Here is an 18849-nt window from a genome sequence, read left to right as displayed (position 1 = left end):
ATGATGGCACCCGCGACATCTCGGTTCTTCGCTCTGGCCAGAACGTCTCCGGTGATGGAGCCTGGAATCTGGTGCCATCTGCCCCAGCATCTTCTTGAGCTCATCTTGGCGCTGCTTCCTCTTAGGATTCTTATTGGCCTCCGATCGACTTGCAAGCACTTCAACTCTTTGCTCTCCTCCCCGTCGTTTCTCTCTCTTCTCGAATCCAGGGCGCCATTTCGCTCCTCCTATCTTCTCCTCTCTCACCCACAATTCCCTCTTCACAGTTACTCTCTCTACGAGCCTATAGTGGGTCGGTGGCGCAAGCTTGAACTCCCCTTTCCCGTTCCAGTGACTTGCGGGCTCCTGAATTTGATCTCATCCTCCAACGGTCTCCTCTGTTTTTCAGCTTCTGGGTCGTTCCTTGTCGCCAATATTCTTACCAGATCCTGCAAAGTTATCGACTTCCCTTTGTACTCCTGTATCTCGGTGACGCTGATTTCCACGAATTCATGCCCTTCTGGGTTCAAACTCTGCTTAATCTCCGAATCTTCCAACTTGTCGTGCTTCGTTTTTGTGTATGATTCAAGAGACCTTAAGTGGAGAAAATTCGAGGGGTATGGTTCCTTTTTGCGGCATAATTCTCACCAAGAAGGCGTTTTCTCAAATGGGTGTCTTTACTTCACGATGAGGGAGCCGTTCTCCGTGGTGGGTTTTGATCTCCTGACAGGAAAATGGGAGAAACCAATAGCCGAGCTGCCGCCGGATCTTACTTTCATTCGATTGGTGAGCAGGGGAGAGGAAACTACAGGGAAGCTGTACCTGATTGGGGGAATCGGGAGAGATGGGATTTCTAGGAGCTTGAATGTTTGGGAATTGCGGGAAAACGGGAGGGAGTGGATTCTGTTAGAGGCTCTGCCAGAGCTCATGCGTAGGAAGTTTTTATCAGTCTCTTATCATAACTACGACCACGTTTATTGCTTCTGGCACGAAGGCCGGCTGTCGCAGGATAGTTTGATCGGCCTCTGTTGCTCCACCTGGCCGGAGGTTCTGGTTTGCAAGTTGGCGAGAAGAACTTGGCATTGGCTACAGAGGTGCCCATCGCTGCCGGAGAAGTCCGGTTGCGGCTTCAAATGGTTCTCCTTCGTTCCCAACCTGTACGCGTCTGTGTAAGTCGAAGTTCCGTGAATTTTTTTTTTTCTTCAGTTCTCGATTGCTTTAATTATCACCAGTTTGTTGCCGTCAAGAATGATGAAGAAAGCGATTAATGAGTCTGATATGTTTTAAGATGAATCTTTCAAATTCAAATGTGCTGATTCGTCTAGTTTCCGCTTGCCGATCTTTTCTTTTGGTAAACTGGAAACATGTTTATAAAACAGAAAGAAAGAGATCTATGTAATAGAATAAGGCGCACGAAGAGAGATTTGAAGATGAGAATGGGGATGGACGGACCAATTGAACTTTGAATCCGTTACTAGACCCCTAAGGCCCTGTTAGTATTTGTTTGATCATTTTATTTTTATATAATTAATTAAATAAATAAATTTTAAATCTATTTAAGTAATTTTATATCATAGAACACCCCTTTTTATTTATATAAATTTTTTATTTTTAATATTATATTTAATGACTATTTTAAGAGTAAGAATTTAGATATTGTAAAGTAACAATTAGATTAACTTTTGGATATTATAAAAGTAAGGATTTTTTTAATCATTTTATTTTTATATATTTAATTAAATCAACAATCTTAAATTATTTTATTTTTTATTATTTTAAAATTAAAATATATTTAAATTTATTTATTTAAATAAAACTATCTTATAAAATTAACTTTTTTAATAATAAAATACCCTCTTTTTTATTTACATAAATTTATTATTTTTAATATTGTATTTAATTATTACTTTAAGAGTGAGATTTTAGATATTAAAAAGAAATAATTTGATTAAACATTTGGATATTATAAAATTTAAATTTATTTAATTATTTTTTTATATTTTTAATTAAATATAAAGTTAATTTATTTTTTGGATCTTATTTTTATATATTAATTAATTAAATAAATCTATTAGAGTATTTTATGCATAAAACTATAGTAAAACTATGAGAGAATCAAAATTGGCATTGTTTTAGATTACTAATTCATTATAAAAAATTAAAAATTAAAAATAACAAATATCATATATAAATAAATAAATTATTTTATTAATAACATAAGATATATTTTTATGTAATATAAATTAATAATATATTTCCACAAAATTAAAAATCATTAGTTTAATTAATAAAAAAATAAAATAATTAAACAAAAATACTTTATCAAATACTTTATCAATATTTTAACTACCACTCTTAAATTACTAATTTAATATAGTAATAAATATAATAAATATAATATTTTATTAATAATATAAGATAATTTTTTACGTAATATAAATTTATAATATATATCCACAAAATTAAAAAATATTACTTTCATTAATAAAAAAAATATGATAATTAAACAAGAATCCTGATTCACCCACTTTAATCATGGGCGAGTCTCGATTACACAAATATCTTCGCCTTTAAAACTTGCCGTGGCCACACCAGTGTCGCTTTCCCTTTCCTCTTATCTGCTGGTTTTGTTGTCTTTACAGTCTCAGATCCTCGCAACAGGAAATGAAAAAATGGCTCTCCTGCGCATCCCATTTTCCAAGATTTTAGCTTCAGAACCCATCTCCGCGAATGACAAACAGAGCTTCATCCCCAACATGGCCGAAATAATGGAGTCCTCAAAAGCACAAAACCTCCACCTGCAGCTCCATACCTTGGGACCCTTTTTCAGAATTAGTGCGAAAAGCTTGGAAACGAAACAGGAGCTCGGACGTGCTGAAGGTCTGATAAGGGTCTGGCTTGGAGGAAGAATTCTACATTTGGACTCCATTAGAATGACAAAAGAGAGTTTGGGTATGGACAGATCGATCTTTGGACTCGGTTTATTCGTCGGAGCCGTCGCGATTCGGCACGGGTTGGATTCCGGATGCAGGAAAGCAGAACTTCTGGCCATCAATGACACCAATGTCTACCACTCCAAGGTCTTCTTTTTCTCTCTTCTCCGTATTTCATTCTTATTCTGTTTCTGTGAAAAAAAAATCTGATAGGAAATTGGTATTAGCTGGTGCGATTTTACGCGAGGATGGGATTCAAGGCCGTCCATGAAGTCGATGGTTCGTCAATGGGGGACCTTGCCCACATGCTGGTCTGGGGAGGCAAAGGGACTCGAATGGATGCTGACATAGAAGAACTTCTGGTTAAGTGGGGCAGAAGGTTTAAAGCGAGCGAATAAATCAAATTTGATTCCTGATCACTTCCACATGACGAACAACAGAAATCCAAGATGCCCCTCCAGCCTCCAGGTGACCAATTCTTACCTGAGTCCCATATACCTACAGAGGAAAGATATTTCAGATGCTGAAAAATTGGACTATAGCACCTGTGGAAGTTGGAAAATTCGGAGATAGACATAAGGATCAAAATACAAGTACTAGACCAAAAACTCAAACTCTGAAGAGTTGTAATCTTTTAGTCTTTGTTTTAAACTCTATATATAAATACTTCATTCTTCAATGAAAACCACGGCAAATAACCATTCATTCACTTCGAAATAGAGAAAGAACAAAATAAAAACAGAGATTAGCCTTTGGTTAGTCGACAAAAAGAAGGAAAATCTGGCCTCTTTCCCTTTCTCACAACTCTGTTTTGTGGAGTATTCATATTCTCTCCCTCTTCCTCTCCTTTCTAAGAAAGTATAAAAAATGCTCCCCTCGCTTTAGCTGTAAGGAGGCTGCTTCCTTTCACTATAATTTACTTTTAGGAATTAAAAAACTAACAAGCTTCATTAACTTCAATTCAAGTTATATGATATAATGTTTGACAGTACACTTGTCTAATTGGCCAAGATCATGAGTATTACGAGCAAAAGTGTTATTAGTGTTTTTTTCTTCTAAAACATCATCAGTGCCATAATAATACTCTCGGCCGCTGTCCATCAGATTTCTTTTAAATGTTGTACATACCCAAACAAGATACTATCCTACCACAAAAAAGTGAGCGAAAATCACAGAAAGTAGGAGAAGGGTTATCAATGCCCTAAATCAACCATCCACAGAACTGCAGAGCTTTAGGCAAAAATTTATCTGTGGCCATTTTATTGCCTTGTATGAAACCCAAGGGCAGAAGAAAAAATAAAAATAACGAGGTATGCCAATCTCTGGTTCCATTTAAACCATGAAAAAGAAACGAGTTCAAGACTTGAGAGCAAGGGCCAAGCCAAACCTGGGTTTTTTATCCAGGGCCAGGGTATCAAACTCACCTGAGATGGTGAGGATGGAATTTGGTTTCACCTCATGCTGGAGGAGGGCTCCTAACTGTCCATGATTATTAAGCCTTCCCTTCACGGTAGTAAAAGACTCTAGGGCATGGCATCCTCCCACTGTGATTGTGTTCTCATTTGTAGAGAATCTCCGGGTGAATTCTGCCACGATTGCACTCTTCTTTTCCTCACCCAAGTCATGCACGAATGACAATTTTAGCATGTCTGCTTTCTCAGCCCTGAGTGATGAGGGAATAGTAAAATGCTCAACCAAAAGGAACACAAACATCACTTCTGAGTATGGTCAACACAGCCTTCAGACAGATATAGCACTTATATTACTAGAATATAACCCAATAAAGGTAAACCTTGACTTTGCCTCACAAATAAAACAGTCAATGGTGAAGTTGGAAAGAGAACATACAGCACAATATCTGTAGTTGAATCAGGCATTTTGACACTAATCCCAGCATTATATTTTGTGAAAGAACTAGCAGTAGAGTCAAAAGCTGCCTCTCCACCAGCTGAAAAACTCGGAGTACCAAGAGTCAAAGAAAGGTCAACCACTGGAGACTGATTGTTCAGAGTAGTAGCTACTGTTGCTGCTGCTATGTCACGGAAATACTGCACCTCAACCTGTGAAAGAAAAGGTTTAAAAGAAAAGTTTATGAATAGCAACAATCAGGACTAATACCACCTACCATAGGCTGCTGTCATATTGAAGTAGATCATTGTATGCTACACGATTATGCACCAAAGTACCTTGCCAGAAGTATAATCAGGCAGCCTCAAGCTAGCAATGAATTTTGTAGACGGCAGAACATCAGAGAAAGTGAGAGTAGTCAAAATCTGCAAAAGGAGCAAACGGGAAGTTGCTCAGAAAGTTTTTCCTATTCTACCTCTTCTATAGAAATTAAAAATATCAAATCTGTTTCGACTCCAAAAAGTGAAAAATTTATAACACACTTTCGATTCTGTATCAACTTTGACATCAATGTTAGTGTTGTGGTACTTGTATGCAGCAGTGACATCACCTGTTGATAATCCACCCTTCTTTATCACAGCAGAAGTGAGGACCTGAAAAATGAGAAAGAGGTCAACAATTGTGTGTTAGCAAATGATTATGCACATTTAAAACACAAGGATAACTTATTGACCAAAAAGTGCCATGCACAAATTAATAAGATGATGATCAGACTGACCCAAAAAGTCCAAGTTGAGATATCCTACAGAGTAACAAATATCTATATTGGAAACATCACACAAATACTTCACAATATCGAAAAATTCAATAGAACCCTTTTCAAGCCATACTCATCTATTCTTTGTCCTGGAAAAAGAAGGACAATTTATGAGGCTATTAACTTATGCTTCGTTAAGTGCACTGGTCTCTTTGTGACAAAAGCCAGCTCTGGTAACCAGAGATGCGTACCTCCTTTCATTAGAAAACAATTCATGAACAGATAAACTGTGTTAGGCTGAACAAAATGAAAATTACCTTTCTCTTGATCCATTGAAAAAGTAAATTCTTTTCTTTTCACTGACTTTATCTCCAACCAAATGGGACCTTAAGGCAGGTCAAAGTACAAAAACAACAACACCTTTTTTAGCAGAAAACAAATTCAATATCTTCACACCTTAGAGATGTAGTTAACGGCCACATGTTATCTACATGACCCATTGCTTTGCCATATTAATAAAAACAGCCTATTTAATCAGGAGCAGAATTCTCACTTATGACCACCTATCCAAAACGGGAACCAATGTAACAGACTCTTTTTTCTGTCTTTGTGGATGAAAGAGTGGATTATCTTTTACCTCGCTGCCCATACTCTTCCAAGTTCTGTTCTGCATTCACTGAACTTTTCAACATTTATGTTTCCCAGCCACATGCTGAAATCATCACCAGATGCAGCTTCTGGCCCATATCAAATATGGTGCACCATGTTTGCTGTTACCCCATGGTGAACAGCCATGTGTTTCACAGCAAGTATGAGGAAGCTGGATTAGTGGTTGACTGGAATACACGGATCACACTTTCATGGCTTCACACACGTGAGGGCTTCTCTCACGTCCTAGTGCTTTTTTTCTTTGAGAAAATCAGTCTTAGCGTTTTTATTCCAGGAAAAACTGGGTCTCGATTGCCTCCTCTTAGTCATATTTGTCAAGACCATATTACTCCATAGACCCCACCACTTAGGTCTCTCAAGCTGAGTGAACAACAATCCAGATGTCAGAAACTGAGAGAAGAAATCTGCAAGAAAGGGTTTCTTCAAATTCCTGTCAAGGTAAACTAGGTTACTAGCTCTCTCAAGAGTTTTAAACCATGCAGTTTTCCAATTGAAAATGTACCACTGGCACCTGATCAGGTAGGATCATACATGGGCTAGAATCATCATTCCACTGGAAATATTTTGAAAAGGTCATAAAAAAGTTAAATTCTACAATAAATGATGAACATAAAATACATTTGATGCTTTGAAGATCTTTCCTAAAATTTTACATCAAGATGACAGGAGAAGGTCTAAATTGCAGAAATCAGAGATCTATCACTTCCACTGAAAGTCGTAAACATGCTATAACCAGCCAGGAAACTAACAGGTATCATCCCACATAATCTGATTAAAAGTGTTAAAATGGCAAAATGTACATATTTACAAAATCATACTGCAAAAACATCTGATAATGGAGCACTAACACATAAACACTCATCAGCCAGATCCTAACTCCATTTCACATTTAATCAAATACTCCAACTGAGCATAGAGTGCAAATATTCAGATAGCTCAACATACAATATTAACAGTTGAATGTCAACTGCTATTTATTTATTAATTATGTCTGCCACCATAGAGTTATTAAGTCGGAGAGTTTTGCATGGCATTTGGATGGACCATATAATCTGGACAAAATACAGCCCAAAGACTGAAAACTATTGCCACAAATAGACAATACAACCAAATGAATAGCCTAATTTTACAGTTCTAGTTTATTATATGCTCTGTAAGTGTGTGTGTGTGTGTGTGTGTGTGTGCATGCTGCACTTGAAAGAGAGAAAGAGACAATGCATCATACACTGTTAATGACAAAAACGAAATAAAAGCCATCCCAACATATTTCTTCAACCCATTAAGAACATATAATCATTTAAAAACACAAATCTTGTTCAAAGCATGGACACATGGACTTGAAAGGTACATACACAACAAGTCTACAGGAACTACTACATCACACATAGGGCTCTTAATAAACACAATGACCATACTCTTCAACAAAGAGTCAAGGACAGTTCCATATAGGACATTTCCATCACACCAAAGATGACTAGTGATACATGCCACCCATTGTATTCTCAGGAAGCTACCCCAAATCCATCACCTCCAAAAAAAAAGTAACAGATTGACAAAATAAAAACGAAAACATTATGAAACACTTTCAAGGAATATCTACTTTGCTCTAACCAAAGTGTAACAATAAGAAAAATCCTATTGAAGTCAGGAATTTATATTGCAAACAGCTCTCGAGAAGATCACAGATACTGAATGTGGTATCACGATACAAGTGTCATCAACCTTTTGTCTTGGAGAGTTCTTAATGGTTCACCTATGATCACAGTGAATGCATACTCTCACAAATTTAAACAAATGTTTGAACGGCAATAATATGCTGAGTAATTCCATTTCATGTATTTCCCAGAATTAAATAACGAACACAGGCTAAACGACCAGAAAAATTCAATAGATGAAAGTCAGGACAAATCTCAGGCGTCGAAAAAAAAAGAAGAAGCAATCAACAAAACACCTGCATCAATTCAGTATCAACCAATAAAAGTCAATGAGCATAAACGAAAGATTCCCAAGCAAAAATAGCTGCATATAGCTGCAAAATCAAGCAGCGGAGAATGCGGGGGAGAAGACAAAAAAGTAAATGAACAAGTACGTTAACGCAGAGAGCATCATGAATTTTACCACTCCGACATTGCTGTTGGTGGAAACGGTGAACTTCTGGTCGTAGCTATAGTCCTTGGTCAAGAGATCTGAAAAAACAATGACAGGAGATTAATGAAGAGCACATGAAAACTAGAAGAGCAGAATAATAAGTGTCATTGACGAAAAGAGGAGATTCAACCTCTGGCCTTTTTGCCAATATCGGTGAAGAGGCATGGACCCTTGCCCATGGTTAAGGAAATAGGGGTGAGAAATGGAGAAATGGAGACAGATATTCTCGTGGAAGCCCGAGAGGGTTTCAGAGAGCAACTAGGGCTTTCTGAAAGACTGAAAATTGAAAGAAAAGAAAAAGATGAAACAGGTGTAAGAGTGGGAGGAGGTCGATGCTACCTGGTGCTACCTGGTGCCCAGGAAATAGGAAGAGTACATTTCTTCTTTATATTTCTTAAAAAAAATACCATATTTTTATACTAACATCTGTCTATAACAGAGCAAACAAGTAAAATCTGATTACAATTAAACAACTTTTGTCTTAGTTACACCCAAATCAAACACCAAAAGATTTATGTCTTAGAATAATTAAACGATTTAATATAAATAGAAGACTAATATAATTAAAATTCATTTCAATTGAGACTCTTTTGTGAGGCATCTTTCTATGAAACTCTTCTTAGACTCTACTGTATTAATTTTGGTTTTATGAAACCTCTTGTTGTGAAGATCAAGTAAGATTTTTTTTATACCTGCTCTTCAACAATTCAATCAAATAGTTATGGATTTTTTTCCTCCGTATTGAATGCACAATGTCACGAGTGACCTAGTCATACAATAAATTGACATCAATTTTTTTCCCTCACAAATTGAACATTGTTAGAGATTGTCACGTAAATACAAAGGAAGTGGCACATAGGCCATGACACCTTTAAAAGCACACGAATAAAATGACATATGGACGGCAAACCCGGCCGTGACCCAGACGGTATGGTATGACCCGCCTGTCACTCACGCGAATTGGAGGATCCTTGGGCGTGCCCTAATTCCTGCCCTTCCACCCTTTTTCCTGTCTATCACTGAGGAAATTCGTGAGAGGGGCTGCCAATGTCTCATCGAGAAGGCCGCGATTCTCACAGCAAGCGCTCGCATCCGAAGACCGAAAAGGATCCCAGGTTTGCCCAACCCCGGACTCTGTCCTTCACGGCCTGCTACTTGTTCTTTTTATCGTTTTAACTATCGTCGTAGTAATTTTTTTCCCTGCGAAGAATTTGGCTGTTTCTTCTTTCTTTTAGGTCTTGCCAAATGAGTATTGTGAGGTCATACTGCATTCGCTTTAATAATGCAGGTCATATGATACACTGATGTGGATTAAGCTCATGGAGGCATTGATATATGTTATTCCTTTTCGTGGTGTTTGTGGCTTCTTTCATTGAGGTTTCAGGTTCTTGGTCAAAATTGGGTTTATATGGAACCTAGTTGAAGGGTTCAAATTCACTATGAAATCAAACTTCTTAACAGACTCCTGTAGCTGCATCATGATTCTTGAGGTCGGCAAAGATTGCATACGTCAGGGTTTCTACTTTTTTATCCTTTTTTTTGGGAAACGGAAGTTGCTGTGTACTGACACTAAAAACAATTTACTGCGGTTACGTGGATAGAAGCTCTTTCTCTTTCTGGTCGCCCCCTCACTGGATGCAAAATTACCTCCGAGGTGGCTGACCTTGGAAATGAAATCAGGGACATCTTTTTTTTTTTAATTAAACCGGTTTTCTGTAAGAAATAAGATACAAACTTAGCAATAAGAATGGAAATTTTTGTCTTCCATGTATCTTCCAGCATTTTTCTTCTACATGGTTAGATAGACCACAACTACGTGCATGATTTGAAGGGAACTGATTCATCACTACCATGATCTCTGCCACGGCCACCTCATCCTCCCCATTTCTGCTACTCCCCCTCCCTTGGGAAAGCATGGAAGAACTTTTGGATTGTCCATGCTGCGATTTTTTTTTTTTTTTTTTGGAATTCTAAGAATGTCAAAACAAATATTATCAAAAGAAGGTTTAGCTGTGGTGCTAAGAACCTGTGAATTTGCTTCAAAGTTGCGAGATAGATGACTAAAACAAGTGTTTCTCTTTGTTTTTCTTGTATTAAAGAGTCTGTAGAATAGGGCTGAGTTTTCTTTCTTGTAGAAGTCCCCTAAGCGGAGCAAAGCATTCATTGAAGTAGTCGCCTTGCTTAGGTATGTACATCTCCTGGAAAACATCATAGAGCTTTTGAAGATTGTCAAGAGAAAAATATAATTCAGGACAAGTTTTTCAAACATCTGAAGTTGTGACTAGATGAATAACATTATTAGCAATAGACTCTTCAATACTATTGATTAACCAGCTTATCACTAGTGTATCCTCCTCATCACTTTTGGTAGGAGGTGTCTTCTTCATTGGTAGATGGAGGTGGTTTTGTCAGGTGTCCAGCAAGATCTCTTGGAATAAAAAAAGTTTGATGACTGAGACCATGAAAGATAATTAGAGAGACCTTTGAGACCTCCAAGGATATTGACAAAATACCTTAAAAGAAGATTGCTTGTTGTTGTGAATCTGATGGAGCTTCAGGCTAATTGAGATTCAGGGCATGAGGAGCATGATTCGAGTTTTTCTTTGCTCACAAGCAGAGTTTCGACGCACTTGAAATTTGGAGAAGTTTATCCAGCAATTCTCCCCCAAACTTCTTCCAAAGGGTATGTCTCAAAGTTCTCCCCTAAAGAATACCTTTTATTTATAGGGTGGCTGGGGTAGTTTGTCTTTGACCATTGATCAATTGGCGATCAGGCTTTTCCAATCTCGACCGTTGATAGATGTCGATGATTTGAACTATTGATTGAGGTCCTAATTTTGGCCATTGAATTTTCCTATCAACAATACGAAAATCAAAAATCTCTTTACAAGGGTTTAAACTCAAGTATAGAATATGGGAACACCCTAAATTAGACTTTCAAGCAACATAAACTCAGATTTATAAAGAGATTCAATAAGCATGAATTAAGCAAGAAAGAGAGTTTCCAAACAAACTCAAAAAAAAAAAACAACTTGTAATATAGAGATGAGAATGGATTAAAATTTTGGATTTTCTCATCTCTAATCCTTGTTTGGCATGAAAAAACAATACATAACAAGGACTGAGTGAGTGTCTTGAATTCTGAACTCAAAAACTGAATATTTTTCTAAGAAATACCAAAGAAATTTTGCTGGAACTTAGCTAGCTAAGATTTGCAAAAATAAAAAATAAAAATTGCTGCTTGTTGGCTTCCATGCAGCCCCTTCTTTCAAGGTTGACATCCCTTCTTTTTTTTAAAGCAGCTTATTTGAAACCCTAGAACATCTGCTTTGATACCATGTTAGATTCTAGGTTTCATGATTTTAGTGAGGTTGTAGTGGAGAAGAGGAAAAAGGAAGAAGAGTAGAAGAAAATTTGAGGAATTGAGCTTGTAGTAGAGAAGAGGAAAAAGGAAGAAGAGCAGAAGAAAGTTAGAGGAAACTAGAAGAAGAAGTGGACGAGCGGAAAGAGGAGAAAGCTAGGGCAACCAAAGAGAGAAAGAGTTCTCCTTGAGAGGGTCGAGCCTTCTCTCGTTCTTTATTTATATTGATTTAAAAGATTTTAAAGGGACTAAAATACCCTTATACAACCATGTATGATTGAAGGCTGAAAATAACTATAAATTACAAGGTACACCATGTATGATTATATAAGGTTGTTTCATCTTCTTCATTATAGTTGCAGGAATCATTGGGAAACAATAGAGCTAAGTTTACACGTACAACTATTGACTATCGAAGAACAAGTTAAGATATTTTTGCATTATATTCTTAACCGATGTTAGAAAGGGTTTTCAAAAGCATGCAAGATGAGTTGTAATGAAATGAATAAAACTTAGATAATTTTATTAGTTGTCATCCTACAAGAGAAGATACATGTCCAGGTCTTGGTGAGGAATTTTTATAGCTTCTTCAACAATGAGGGGGCCGTGGTGATGGTCTCTGAAAGTGGCTAAACCATGATATAAGGCCCGGAGCTCTACAATTGTGGAGTTAGAAATTCCCATTGGCCCTGCGTATGAGAAGAGGATGTTACCCAGGGCATCCATGATCACTCCCCCAAAGCCGGCAAGTCCCGGACTGCCCGCCGCGCTACCATCGAAATTCAGTTTGAAGACTCCATGGGTAGGGGGGACCATGCAATGCATGCAGGAGGCCTCCGGCTTCCCTGCATATGGACAATACATCATCAGTTGGTCCGCAGAGAGGAGCCACTAAAAGAGCCGAAGTCCTTCTTGGTGTGAAGCCAAGCTGAGATCTGACCCACAATTATTTCCGTGATGGCCTCAATAGAGAGAAGTTTAGAGTTGAAACGTCTATTGTTTCTCTCCTGCCAAATCAGCCATGGGATGTACCCAAGGCAAGCCGACACAATCGTACACGCCAACTTGGGTATGGGGAGGTGCAGGAGAAACAGACTAGATTGTGAAACTTCTAAGAATAAAAAGAGACGAAATTAAGAAACTCTATGGAGGCTATGGCTGCATGTATCTACTCTTTTTGATAACTAAAGTTACATCCTGGAACCTGTTGGCAAAAAAATTATATATAATCTTGGAAGAAATGCCATTTCTTTCAAATTGTGGATCAGCCAACTCTCTGTCTTCAAAAAATTTGAATTGACACATTTCATTTGGGAAACAGAAGTATCTATTGTATGATTCCAGAATATAACTCAAGTATCACATCTTGTCATTAATAAAAATCTAAGGTATCAAATCTGCAGAAGATCAATTATAGTTTGGAGCAGGTGCTGGGTGGCCAATCTGTGCTGCTTTGTTGGAGGCATAAAGCATCAGACATCACTGGTGCCTTCTTCCTGTAGGCTAAGCTCATCAGAGCTACTTATAGTGTAGCTGTCTGAGCTATTTTTTATTAAGCCCTTGGTCATTCTAATGTGTTTGTCTTTTCTCCTTGGGGACTTCTCTTGGAGCTTTGTAGGAAATAATTATGGCCGATGAGAAATGAAAGGGCTGTTATTGTTATGTGAGAAATAGAAGCATCAAGTCAAATTTTGTGAGGGACGGTGTAAGTGAGATACAACACTTTCAAGTTTCCTGAGACTGAAAAACTTTCATGCAACTTTCTCTGTGATTCTGAAAAGTTGAAAAACTGCCATCTAAAAGAAAAAGAATAAAAAGGAGTTTTAAAAGTTTCTGAGATGTAAACATTTTTTTCTTTTGTGAAAGTATGACTCTTAACATTGGTGTTTTGAATTTTGTATTCAGTCAAATTGCAAGATGATGAAAAATTAGTTTGAGCTTTTTTTGTATTAGTGCCTAGCATGAACACCCTACTTATAAGTTGCTTTTAGTTAACTGTTCTAATTAGAGTGATTTTGCTTTAGAGTGATTAAAATGAATTATATTGTGATAGTAGTGGTGGCATAGAAATCTACAGTCTGAATGAGCCAGCCTGATATATTCCATCCCTTTGTGGTAGCCCGAAGAGACCAAGAAGAGATGGGAAACCAACTGAGAGAATATCTTCCACCAATCATGATATGGAAATCACAAATCCCACAAGTGAGGACCAAAAGCATCAGAGGCAATTACAAGATCCTTTGCTGCTAGAGCCTTCAGCGGCAATCGAATCTAAGGTAGAGAGAGATTTTGCAGAAAAAGGAGTGGATTTGAAGACCAATGGACCACTTGGCGACAACAAACATTCTTCAGATCTAACTGAAGTTACTCATTCTCGATCTTATTATCAGGTTTCGTATCTTTGTAAGCTAATAATTGAATCACTTTGTTTCTTGGATCCTTCTGTTCGGTTTACCTTTTACCATAGTCTCTAGTACCTGATAAAATGGTCCCTTCTTATTTTGCATTCCTACTGTACTAGTCCTCCTTCAAGCGTTTTAGTGTGTATAGTTATTAAATCTTTATGTTGTATTTAATTGATCAAAGGTTTCCATTTTACAGATCGATATTTTCTGGGTTGGGTGTACTCCCCCTATATTCTACCTGAACTATGAACTGCTTTCTAGGAATGCACTATGATTTATTCTCTAGACACCAGTGCTCTTGTTGAGTTTTAAAATTTTCTATTCAGCGGATACTAAAAGCCCTTTCTTTACCTGATGTTGTGGGACCTGTGCCATTCAAGTGTGCCTCAATGTATATAACAATCTTAGGCTACCTATGCATGTCTTGTACAGCACGATGAACGTGGAAGTGCTGGCCAAGGTGGTCAAAGCTTTGGACGTAGAGACACAGGTGAATTTTTTGTTTCTCCTGTAATTTTGCATTTCTTTTACTCATTCGTTGGGTTAGCTCCTTTAGTACTTGCCTTCTAATCTGTTTAGTTCCAGATCGTGGAAGATGGAGTGATCTGAAGGAGAGATCTGATGGCCGAGGAGACAGAGTGGGTCAGCGTGATTTACATAAGAAGGATGAGAGAGTTCGAGGTCAGCCAAATGACAAGAGTGCTTGGCACCATGATGGGTTCTTTGAATTGGATGCTGAGGTGCACCGTGCTAGAAAACGACTAGCATTTAGGGAGAAGAAGGACCCGCCAGAACAGGGAAATGCAGGGGCCAGGAGAGAGGAAAGAGGTGAATACGGCCAGATCGGTAATGACAAAGCCAAAGGTGATAGACCAGACGATAGACGTGTCAAAACTGTAGACCGGCCTTTGCGAAGACGAGATACTAATAGTGTTGGCTTTGCATCAAGGGATAGGCTTGGCAATGGAGGTGGCTTTAGGGGAAGAGACCGCTTCAGTGGGAGGTATGGTGAAAGAAACCAAAATCAGAGGGTAGGTTTTCAGGTGGAAAAATGGAAGCACGATCTGTTTGATGAGGCAAACAGGAGCTCCCCTCCGAAGAATGAAGAGGATCAGATTGCAAAGGTTGAAGCTTTATTAGCTTTGTGAGGCAACTGTCATTGTAATGGGTTTCATGTAATCTTCATGGTGATGGACTGTGTATGTTCATGGTCTAACCTATCTAGAGTGTGGCAAGAGATTTCTTTGAATAACTGAATAACAATGTTACAAGTTACCACTCTAATAAGCAATGGGTATACAGCCTTCCGTTTGTTCTTTAATTCCAAAGATTTGTACACCATTTTCCAACTTCAACCCAGCTACACCCTGGTGGCTCTTTCTTCATCTCTCTTTTTTTCTTATTTCACTTCGCAGCCTCCAGTCCTCTCATCGACTTACAAGTAACGCATCCTCATCCATGATTACCTCAATCAAATTTCCTAGATCCTGCTAAGAGATGCACCAAGCGGATATAGTGTTCTACTGTTCTTCCTGAGGTTTAATTTCGAAAGAATCAAACAAATTCTTCCCATATAGTATACCATTCCTGTAGTTTAATAATCACGGAGTGGCCATTGTTGTACATAAGTTGCTTGAAGTAGGTTCTGGATCTGGTCTGTGATTTTCCATTCTTCTGGAATTTGATTGTCATGATTAGAATGGGCAAGTCGGAGTTCAAATCTATGAAAATTCCAGTAGCACCCACTGTGGTTATTTTCATGAGTAGTGCGAGACATCAAACTGTTGCAGAAGAATCGCCACCCGCCAACCACCCACATTAGACGACTTAGTTTGTCGAGTTATATTCACATTTTCGGCATGGCCGCATATATTTGGTGGGAACCAGCTTGGGCCAGGAAGCCGACGAGCCCGCTACGGGTGTGCGAGTCGGGCCAGTCTACTCATCTCATCGTTTCGGCCGCTGTTTTGATTTTTTCGTCTCCGAAATATCGGGACCGTTACTTGCAGAACAAGGTTTTAGCTTTCCGCGGAGAGAAGATTAAAGATAACGTGTTTGGACTGGATGACAACGCGGGTCCACCATTTTATCACCAGTAAAAAACGTGGAAAAGGGAAGCTTCTCCGCACGCGTCATAAAGAAAGGTCATCCAGCACGTGTCTTCTAACCGGCTCGGCGACTCCGGTCCACTCCATACGTGCCGTCTCGAACCCCAACCCTCCTTTACTTTACTCGCCCGCTCTCTCTCTCTGCTTCCAAAACTTCTAAATCCCGAACAGAGGAGGCCAAGTACAACCTTCGCCACTTCGCTCTTCCCCGCTCCCTTTCCCGGAAGGAAATCGCGATTCGTGGTGGCACTTCTGGCCATGGGAATGGATGCTCCGGCGAGTTATAGCTACATGGGCCGAAACTTCTCCGATCTCAGCAACGGCGACTCTTCGTCATCGGCTTTCAGCGACTGCAACAGCGATCGATCCGGCGAGTTCAGTAATACCTCCTCGCAGACGCGCCGTCTTCTTCTCTCCTGCACGTCTGACAATTCAGATGAGTTGATTCAGCGGCTTGTCTCCGATCTCGAATCCTGCTCCATTGAGTCGCAGAGGCAGGCGGCTCTGGAGCTCCGCCTCCTCGCGAAGAACAAGCAGGAGAGCCGAATCAAGATTGCGCAATCCGGCGCCGTCAGGCCTCTCATCTCGCTTATCTCTTCATCCGATTTGCAGCTGCAGGAGTACGGCGTGACAGCGATCTTGAACCTCTCCCTCTGCGACGAAAATAAGGACCTCATCGCGGCCTCCGGCGCGATCAAGCCTTTGGTGAAGGCGTTAAGGACTGGCACGGCGACCGCGAAGGAGAACGCGGCCTGCGCGTTGCTGCGCCTCTCGCTGGTCGAGAACCACAAGATGGCGATCGGCCGGTCCGGTGCTATCTCCTGCCTCGTGAATTTGCTCGAGAACGGAGGATCCCGCGGGCAGAAAGATGCCTCCACCGCGCTCTACTCCATATGCTCCGTCAGGGAGAACAAAATCCGGGCGATTCAGGCAGAAATCATGAAGCCTCTAGTGGAGCTGATGGCCGATTTTCGATCTGGAATGGTGGACAAGGCGGCGACTGTAGTGAGCATCCTCGTCCCTGTACCGGAGGGCAAAACCTCTCTCGTTGAGGAAGGTGGTATTCCGGTACTGGTGGAAATCGTGGAGGTCGGGTCCCAGCGACAGAAGGAGATCGCCGTCGCGATTCTGCTGCAGATCTGCGAGGACAGCGTTACCTACCGGACCATGGTCGCCAGAGAAGGCGCCATCCCGCCGTTGGTTGCCCTTTCCCAATCCGGCACGACACGTGCCAAGCAGAAGGCAAGTATTTTTTTTCCCTAAATTATCTAGAAATCCCGGTTTCCAGTCGTGGCTTTGCGGTTTGCCGGTGGCATTCGTGGTTTTCAGTTTTAGCCGTTAATTTGGATATAAATCAATTTTTAATTGGGAAAAGCAAAGGTTCCTCCCTGTGGGTCCCGAAATGACGTGTATTCCTCTGGGCCTCCATTTTCCTCCCTGAGACTCGTACGATCACAAACTGTCAGTGGACCCCCGATAGAAATAAATGTCTGCTGTCACCACCTTTGGCCACACGTGTTTTCTGTGGGCATGTTCATGGCTCTATATTTCTTGCCAAGAACGCAAAATGGTTAAAGAGGAGAACTGACCCCTTGTTAATCCATTTTCTTGGCACATAAATTTTAATTTCACTAGTTTTAAAATATTATTTTTTGTTCTTCAAATTTATTTTTATTTACATCTCGTGCTAGACTGCAATGTAAGCTTGTAACGTAAGAACTGGAATTATACCCAACAGCGCTGGGCCCATGTTGGAATAATGTCCACGCCCAACAGTACTGGGCCCATTTTGGAATAATATCCACCCGACACGTGGTGCATTATGACGAAAAGATTCTTTTTGGCTTTCCTGCTTTTGCTTACGAGTTGAAAAACTATCATTTTAGCCTACATCTGTCGCTTTCATTGCCCCAAACGGCTCTGTTTTGATTGTTCTTTTGATGGGTTTTTCAGGCGGAGGCACTAATCAAGCTTCTACGGCAGCCGAGACAGGCGCCGATGTAGGGATGCCTGCCGTCGGATACCCAAATCGAGATAGAGGAAAAAACAAAAAACAAAAAAACAGAAAAAGAATAGAAAGACTTGCGCAGAAATCAACGGAGGGGGAGAGGGCGCAGGAAATGTAAATATGTAAAAGAGATTGTTGTAAATTCCGGTGATAACAGCCTCTTTCTTTCGGTTCCAGTTTTTTTTTTTTTTTGTTTATCTAAATCTGTTGGTCACCGGGTATTTGCCACATGAAAGCGAATTTTGAGATGTGATCTGTGATGAAGCTCAGTGGGACTGGATATTTTACTGAAGTCCACCCAGAACAGGGGATAACTCCATTGACGTGGACTCGGTGGCTCTACCATATTTTACTGACACTTTTGGCATTTCCATTTGGAGACCGGGATAAAAATCTGTAAACGCAATGCAATTCAGGAGAAAGTGATTGACAAACCTCCAACACTCTGGATGGTCTCTTTTTTCCTGAAAGGAGAAAAATCAGAGGGCCCTCCCTCATATAAGGACGAGGACTGGAGCATCAAATTCCAATTACCCCAAGCGCTTGCTGATTTCAGCTAATTGCCAGAATTGGATTGTAGCGAGCTCCAATAATCTTTGAGTCAAGTAAACGAATGGAAGATTGCCGGCCCGT

General features: G+C 39.7%; 4 protein-coding genes and 1 long non-coding RNA gene across 7 annotated transcripts; 4 read left to right on the top strand and 1 right to left on the bottom strand.

The window, feature by feature from the left end:
- LOC137952172 (F-box/kelch-repeat protein At5g43190-like) lies at positions 1-1172 on the top strand. The gene has a single exon (XM_068799243.1). The coding sequence runs from the start codon at positions 1-3 to the stop codon at positions 1150-1152; it is 1152 nt and encodes a 383-aa protein (XP_068655344.1). The 3' UTR covers positions 1153-1172.
- A 1269-nt stretch (positions 1173-2441) lies between these two features.
- Positions 2442-8657, bottom strand: LOC137951899 (mitochondrial outer membrane protein porin 2-like). 3 transcript variants are annotated; one of them, XM_068798876.1, is made up of 7 exons: positions 8465-8657; positions 8305-8372; positions 5303-5413; positions 5099-5185; positions 4761-4972; positions 4337-4575; positions 2442-3410 (listed from the first exon to the last, which is right to left on the bottom strand). In XM_068798876.1, exons 1-7 carry the CDS (start codon positions 8511-8513, stop codon positions 3151-3153), a joined length of 1026 nt encoding a protein of 341 aa, XP_068654977.1. In that variant the 5' UTR covers positions 8514-8657; the 3' UTR covers positions 2442-3150. The 3 variants fall into 3 exon arrangements, with proteins under 3 accessions (XP_068654977.1, XP_068654978.1, XP_068654979.1); XM_068798877.1 differs by lacking the exons at positions 8305-8372; positions 8465-8657 and adding an exon at positions 6155-6404; XM_068798878.1 differs by lacking the exon at positions 2442-3410 and having other exon boundaries at positions 3509-4575.
- Positions 2586-3597, top strand: LOC137951901 (uncharacterized). The gene is made up of 2 exons (XR_011112170.1): positions 2586-3059; positions 3140-3597. It is a non-coding gene; the product is annotated as an uncharacterized lncRNA (long non-coding RNA).
- Positions 8658-9253: 596 nt separating the features above from the next.
- LOC137952010 (uncharacterized) lies at positions 9254-15421 on the top strand. The gene is made up of 4 exons (XM_068799050.1): positions 9254-9449; positions 13815-14085; positions 14533-14590; positions 14686-15421. Exons 1-4 carry the CDS (start codon positions 9382-9384, stop codon positions 15246-15248), a joined length of 960 nt encoding a protein of 319 aa, XP_068655151.1. The 5' UTR covers positions 9254-9381; the 3' UTR covers positions 15249-15421.
- Positions 15422-16326: 905 nt separating this feature from the next.
- Positions 16327-18508, top strand: LOC137951658 (U-box domain-containing protein 4-like). The gene is made up of 2 exons (XM_068798481.1): positions 16327-17450; positions 18162-18508. The coding sequence occupies exons 1-2, from the start codon at positions 16467-16469 to the stop codon at positions 18210-18212; spliced, it is 1035 nt and encodes a 344-aa protein (XP_068654582.1). The 5' UTR covers positions 16327-16466; the 3' UTR covers positions 18213-18508.
- Positions 18509-18849: the final 341 nt, after the last annotated feature.

Source organism: Aristolochia californica, unplaced genomic scaffold, assembly GCF_029961685.1.
Source record: "Aristolochia californica isolate CCGP_79_NKW_82.1479 unplaced genomic scaffold, dmAriCali1.0.hap1 SCAF_15, whole genome shotgun sequence".
NCBI classification, from domain to species: Eukaryota; Viridiplantae; Streptophyta; class Magnoliopsida; order Piperales; family Aristolochiaceae; genus Aristolochia; species Aristolochia californica.
This window is presented reverse-complemented; position numbering and strand designations above follow the sequence as displayed.

What these genes read in the sequence shown, in the direction of transcription:
- LOC137952172 (XM_068799243.1), top strand. Translation starts at nt 1, where the DNA reads ATGATGGCACCCGCGACATCTCGGTTCTTCGCTCTGGCCAGAACGTCT.
- LOC137952010 (XM_068799050.1), top strand. Translation starts at nt 9,382, where the DNA reads ATGTCTCATCGAGAAGGCCGCGATTCTCACAGCAAGCGCTCGCATCCG. An exon ending in ATTCTCGATCTTATTATCAG is followed by an intron (nt 14,086 to 14,532) that starts GTTTCGTATCTT and finishes TGTCTTGTACAG; the next exon opens with CACGATGAACGTGGAAGTGC. An exon ending in CTTTGGACGTAGAGACACAG is followed by an intron (nt 14,591 to 14,685) that starts GTGAATTTTTTG and finishes GTTTAGTTCCAG; the next exon opens with ATCGTGGAAGATGGAGTGAT.
- LOC137951899 (XM_068798876.1), bottom strand. Translation starts at nt 8,513, where the DNA reads ATGGGCAAGGGTCCATGCCTCTTCACCGATATTGGCAAAAAGGCCAGA. An exon ending in TATTGGCAAAAAGGCCAGAG is followed by an intron (nt 8,373 to 8,464) that starts GTTGAATCTCCT and finishes TTGTTTTTTCAG; the next exon opens with ATCTCTTGACCAAGGACTAT. An exon ending in TTCCATCCTCACCATCTCAG is followed by an intron (nt 3,411 to 4,336) that starts GTGAGTTTGATA and finishes TTTCCTCTGTAG; the next exon opens with GTATATGGGACTCAGGTAAG.
- LOC137951658 (XM_068798481.1), top strand. Translation starts at nt 16,467, where the DNA reads ATGGGAATGGATGCTCCGGCGAGTTATAGCTACATGGGCCGAAACTTC. An exon ending in CGACACGTGCCAAGCAGAAG is followed by an intron (nt 17,451 to 18,161) that starts GCAAGTATTTTT and finishes TGGGTTTTTCAG; the next exon opens with GCGGAGGCACTAATCAAGCT.